The 6,475-nt window shown below is 46.3% G+C and overlaps 1 protein-coding gene across 2 annotated transcripts; it reads left to right on the plus strand.

The window, feature by feature from the left end:
• Nucleotides 1-3,921: 3,921 nt before the first annotated feature.
• Nucleotides 3,922-6,248, plus strand: LOC147958446 (uncharacterized). 2 transcript variants are annotated; one of them, XM_087536558.1, is made up of 7 exons: nt 3,922-4,172; nt 4,687-4,759; nt 4,856-4,932; nt 5,043-5,112; nt 5,432-5,589; nt 5,664-5,736; nt 5,894-6,248. In XM_087536558.1, the coding sequence occupies exons 2-7, from the start codon at nt 4,744-4,746 to the stop codon at nt 5,920-5,922; spliced, it is 423 nt and encodes a 140-aa protein (XP_087392684.1). In that variant the 5' UTR covers nt 3,922-4,172; nt 4,687-4,743; the 3' UTR covers nt 5,923-6,248. The 2 variants fall into 2 exon arrangements, with proteins under 2 accessions (XP_087392684.1, XP_087392685.1); XM_087536559.1 differs by having other exon boundaries at nt 3,922-4,143.
• The last annotated feature ends 227 nt before the right edge of the window (nt 6,249-6,475 follow it).

Genomic DNA, 6,475 nt, shown 5'->3' on the forward strand with positions numbered 1-6,475 from the left:
GTTGTGCTCCGCTCGGAGCCCCCCTTTGGTATTTCTTGGGCCCAACAGGTGTCTTTTGGTCCAGAAAAAATCTCGAAAAAGTTTCGCTGCATTTGGGCTCCATTTGGTATTGATTTTTTGTGAAGTAAAAAATAAGGAAAAAATAGCAACTGGCATTGGGCACTACGTCAATAAGTTAGTCCCAAAAAATGATATAAAGTTGCTATAAAATGATTGTAAAACATCCAAGAATGATAATATAACAACATGGAACAATCAAAAATTATACATACGTTGGACACGTATCAGGCGTTGCTCTAGCGGCGGAGCTTGAGGAGCTGCTACATTTGGCGGAGCTATAGTCGTCGCTTCGGTGGGCAGCAACAGCGGCGGCGAACTAAAGCTCCTCTGCACAACAGTGGGGGGGGGCAGCGACGACCAATGAACGAGCTGAGCTTATCTGCCAGCGGGCGAGCAAGTGAGCGAGTAGCAAGGCGCGCGAGCGAGCTGTAGGGTGGCGGGCGCGCGCGTGTGTTGTAAGGCAGTAGGCGGGGGAGATACAAGGCGCGCCAGCTACAGGGCATGCCGGCCGTGGATGCGTCGGAGCACCAGCGAGGAGGAGGGCTCTTGTGAGGAGCTCATCCGTGTCGAAGTGCCTGAGCACTCAACAACATATGGCTTACCGGGATGAATTCTAATCAACATGGTCATTTGGGTTTTTTGGAACAGTCAACCAATTTTGTGGTAGGTTTTTGAAACATCAAGAAAAGTGGTAGTTTTTTGTAGACCTAGCCCGTAATGTGGTAGGTTTTTGATATATACTCTGTTTAAAGTAGACAGTGAGGAAAGTAGCTAAGGTTTTACCAGCACCTTTCGGAAGGTCAAAGCCATGATGTTTAAAGTACACTATGGGAAAAGTATCTAAGATTTTACCAGCACCTTTCGGAAGGTCGAAATTACACAACCATATTAAATGTGAAGAGAGACTAGCAAAAATTAATTGACATCAAACTAGGTTGTACACAACCATCTGATAAACCCACTTCTCTACATTGACAATATATTAATAGTTTTGGGGAAATAAAGTAACTGAATCCCAAGTCTACAACATGGATCACAGTTTAGTATAGAGCCATCTTTGTGTGCCTGAGTGGATAAATACTTCGGAGAGTTAGGAATAACTTGAACATCCATATACGAATAAGTTCCTGATAGATATGCAGTACAAAATTTTCACAATCCTTCGAGTTGGTGTTAATAACTTCACTACAAAGAATGTCAGTAGTACTTGTTAGAGTTATATTGGCCTTCTACATTCGCCTTTTGACTTTCCCTTATATTTATATATATAATGATTTTTGGCCTCTCAATAATATTAAGCTACTTTTCCCCTTTTTAGAAATGGAGGTTAAACCTCGGGCCTCTGCATCAATCGATGCATACAACCATCTTTATTAAAATTTTCACGAAGGTCTGACAGGAACATACATCAAGAAACCAGAAGCCACCCCACTCACACTTACAAACATGATAATGGTGAGCGCTCTCACTCCTTATATCTAAAACCGATGTCGTCGCCAATCCATCCATATGACGTATCAGAACCAACAACGAGTGCTGCAGACCTACAGCATGCACCAGGTGCACACGTTTTAGAAGCATCCATCATCATCAAACCGTTGTCCCGTCTTCAAAAGAGAGATCCGCATCATCCTTGTCAGTCCGGCCATCCATCAACGCCACCACGGCACCCAACTACGTTGTCGCCCTGCGATCGTGCATCCTGATGCGGAGACTCTAGAAGATCTTTCATGCCTAGCACCTGCCGAACACGCATGACATAGCGTAGCACCTGTCGGCTAGGCATGACTTGACATCTCCACCGAAGCTCTGTTCAAGATGAAGAAGCTCCACCTCCTGCCTCTATCTTTCAGCGCTGCTCCACAAATGATGCTCCCAAGAGAGAAACGACACCGTAGTGCCGCCATTGTCCGATATGGAAAACCAGATCCTAGGGTTTCTCCCGGAGTAGCACGAGTGGGTCAATAGTATTTACACGACAATGTCTTCATCAAGGTAATGACACAGAATACTGCCATCGCCTGCCGTCAGCTCGGTTTTCACTGGCAACAATGTCTCCTTGACTCGCAGCCGGGACTAGAGAACGGATCTTGAGATCCGACCACCCAGCCTCAAGCCGACCACCTCCGCCAAAGGAGATGCCCACCACTGCTAGCTGCACCGGCCAGAACAGATCTGACCGGAGGTGCCACCGAGCAGTCTACCAGGCCCTCCATGCTATCGTCGATCCGTATCGAGATGGCGCCGTCGCAACATAGCTAGCCGCCGCTGTCGACCACCTCCAACGGATGAAGTGACCACACCGCCGGCTGCACCAGATATGATCGGAGGTGCCGCCGAGGAGTCCACTAGGCCCTCCATGTCGTCGTCGATCCGAAACCAGATGGCGCACCGCTGCTAAACGCCTCACGCCACCACCCGAACCGGGCCAGCCGCCGCCCGTGACTGGGCTACCCGATGAACCTGCAGCCGTTGTCGCCCGAGGCATGGCCAGCCACCACCTTCATCGCCGCACCCATCTCCACACTCTGCAGGATCGGACGCGCCTCCACAAGTGTAGGGGCCCCACACCACCCCTAAGAGGCGAAAGAAAGGGAGTCCCCTGACATTGTCGTCGGCCCCCGGGCGTAGCCCGGCGGCGACGGAGGGAGAGGACGCGGGAGTGCTCGCCACCATTCCTCTACTTCGTCTACGTCTGCGTCACCTTCGTCATCACCTTGTCCACCACCACCGAAGTCAATTGATTCGCTGACGAGAAGGCTGCTGCTGCCAAGAAGGCCGCTGAGGAGACCGCTGCCGCCGCGGCTTCTCGCAGGCCCACTGGAGTAACACGTTTATCCCGCTCCTGTTTAATTTCACGTGGGTGCAGTACTAGCTATTTGCGTAAATGTTTCTACTATCAGCCTAGTACATGATTAGCTGGTTAGAAATAAGTATGTGCTTAGTGCTGTGTGCGCTATGCTCATGATTTGTACATGGAGTAATTTAATAAAAAATCCGCTCATATACTCAACATGTACAAGACATGAGTCAGGATCAAGATATTGTGGCTCCTTGCGGGTCAGGGTCAGGATCAAGATACATCGATCACAATGACAATGTACAAGTGAGTCAGGATCAAGATATAGTGACGCATACTTTCCAGAAAATTTATGCATCAAATATATTGGCAAAATGACACTAGTTAATGTTACACACATGCATGTTGATGCATTGCACATCATATGCATGGGTGGTTGACCAATCGAATAAGGATGTTGCATGCTCAAACAAGTACTGCAGAGATAATACGGTCGCGCATTTTAATTTGAAGGAACATCATCAAGGAGGCTATGGTGCTAAAGCTGCAACTTTAGGTGGCAACGACCACTAGATTAGTGGACACGCAAGTGGGACAAGTTTTCAACGTGGACAAGCATGTCTCTCCATCGCAAAAAAAGAAAAAAAATCATGTCTCTGCATGAGATTGGATAGGGCCCACCAGAGGAGACGTACGGCCAATCAAATTGATAAATACTAGGACTAGGAAAAAACTGTCAAGACATACAAGGCAAGTTTTGCAAACCAAGGAGAAAGTTTTGTTTGGTCAATCTATTAGGCATGTTTGAGTCAGCTAGTTATATACTAGTATCAAACACAATATGGCCGAATGCAAGGGCACCATCTCACTATGTTCGCATTGGCAGAGGCGCATTGTGCGGTGCAGCGAATGGCGAGAGAGGTACATTATGTGTGCAGTGAACACGTGTCTTTGTGTGTGTGTGAGAGAGGGAGAGAGAATTCACGCGTTTTGTCCTTCCTGATTGGTCAGCCCCTCGTATTCTCTCCACGCACGTAACCTCATCTCTTTCCACATGCCAACACAATCGATCTCAGCATCGACAGATCTAGTGAGCGTCGGGAGGAGAAGAGCAAGCTTGCGAGGCGGTGACCGTGGGGGAATCGACCAGATCCACCGTGTGCCCGTCTGGAGGACGGGAACACGGTGACGAGGGCTGGTTCGGTGCGCACCTCCGCCACCGAGCCTTACATCGCCGACCACCATCCCCTCCTCTCACACGCCGCCACTATCAAGATATATCGGTGCGCCCCTCCTCACCGTCAAGCCGCAGGTCAGGTTCTTCCGCGGAAACGCCCTCCTTGTGCTCCCTCTTTCCAGCCCGTGCCGCCTCTCCGATTCCTTCCTCCTTCCTTGTCGCTGCTCCCTCTCTTCACCTGCAGCTCTGGCTTCTCACCAGAGCCGCTGCCCCCTTCCCCCTCCTATGTTGATCTTGGCCGTACCCATTGCCGGGAAGAACGAGGGTTGTCGCTCCTGCAACTGCTCAACCCGGAGAATCTCGTCGTCGTAATCGCCAGGCCGTCTTCCTCGCATCGTCCAGGCTATTCTTGTAGAGCCGAAAATTGCTCTGACCCAATGATCCCCTCCCCCATGCTATTTTTTGAAATCTTATTGGGTGATGATGTTCATATTAAGCGAGGAGCCACACCATATGTGCTCAATTAATCAAAAGGAATATTCATCCTTTCCATAAATCAGTTTTAGATGCGTAGGTGGTATTTAGGCCAAGGTTTTCATGTGATCCATTCACTCTTGATTAACTTGAAGATCTAATTGTTGTGTCACAGGTGACGTGTGCTGATCCTTCACTGAAGAACCGTGCTTTGGAACGCAAAAATACGGAAATGTCTGAAGAGTCAGGTTTCGATAAACCTACCCAAGCCTGCTTATTTTTTATATATTGGTAACCGGTCTTCCCAAATTTTTACTCTATGTTTTCCAAAATTTTCTTTGAAGATGCCACAAGTAAGTACAACGATGATGGACAGAAAGATGATTCACTGCAATTAATTCAGAAAATACAGGATAAAATTGTATGTTACATGTCTTTTCTCTTATTTCAGGAAAAAATTATGCTTGCTTCCTATAACTTTCTTCTAGTTGAGAATATGATGTGAACTCTCCTATTCTCTCTTCATTTCAGCTTCGCAAGGAAAGCATACTTCAGGAAAGAAGTGCTCAGTGTGATATGGACATCCAAACACTCTTGAGTGGTATTCTATCCATGTCACGTTTTAAACATGGTTACATTTACAATCACGCTGTAGAACTGTTACAGTTTTGCAGTCAACACTGTTGGCAAGTTTTCCTCTGGGCCATATGTTTTCAAAAGTTCTGTGCTAAACTGTGGTGTATCACACTTTTCATTGTGGACAAATCGTCCACCGCAGTTTATGATGTACAAATCACCTGTCGGAACTGTCGCCAATTTTGGCAAGATGTTTTTTTGGATTTTTTAAATGTTTTGGCAAGAAGTTGCTTCTATATTAGTTCAGCGTTTCTTGTACTCATCATGTTTTAAAACATATGTAGAAGGAAAGATGACACCTAAAGCTATATCAATAATAAGCAAATACGAGGAAACTTGCTCAGATATGACAGTAGTTACCAATTCATCTTGCTATGGAGATGGTGGCCAATCGATCACTAAGAGAAAGAAATTGAGGGAGGCACTCCTCCAACAATGCAAGGTAAGAAACCTCAAGCTGAACCTATGTATTACAATTTTAAATGCCACTGGTACCCTTGACACTTGTCAATGCAGGAGCTTGATGAGATCTGTCGTGGGGCCCACTGGATACTACCAAGATACACAGTATTACCTTCAGTATCAGATGGTATGTAGAAATGTTTACTTTTATCTCTTAGATATTCTAGATAGGCAAGTATTAGGTCCTTGGACATGTAGGCATAACAATTACGAATATCATATGAATGGGTCTTGTGCCACATGCATACTTCCTGATTCTCATTTATCGAATTTAATCCCTACAGGTATTGGTTCGTTTTCTGCATTGAGATGATAACATACATAGTGTGATGAGCTAACCATGCTTGGACAAAAAGAGTTTTCAAGGTGTCAGATCAATAGCCAGGGCTTGCTGCTCTCTTGATGTCAAAGTAGCAATCCAAATAAGCTGCTTGTTTATTTATCACATGTTATGCTCCGTTGAAGTGTTAGGTTTGTTTAACATTCAATAAGTGGTTATCTTAGATCTGACTGATTAGGACCCCAGTTAGGAATAACCAGAATTGATGTTGTGTGTGTGTGTTGACTTTTGAGCACTTCTTCACCGTCCTTTTCCTATCTTTTCACGAGTGTACCAAGCCAGTGTACGTTTGAGATGCCCTGATTTTGAGATGAGCCTCACTGGTGGTCCTCGTCCTACCCCACACGAGGCGAAGTGCTCGGCAGCTGCCAATATGATATTGGAGCTTCACAAGAAGGCAGAAGAGCAAGAATAGTAGGGTACCTGATGCAAAATCACCTTGTTAAACTCCTAAATCTGGGAAACTGCGGGTGGCTCGAACCAGTTGCTTAGTCATTACAACTTTGAATAAGACTTCTTGAGAAAC

Source organism: Triticum urartu, chromosome 7A, assembly GCF_056163025.1.
Source record: "Triticum urartu cultivar PI428250 chromosome 7A, HENAU_Tu73, whole genome shotgun sequence".
NCBI lineage: Eukaryota > Viridiplantae > Streptophyta > Magnoliopsida > Poales > Poaceae > Triticum > Triticum urartu.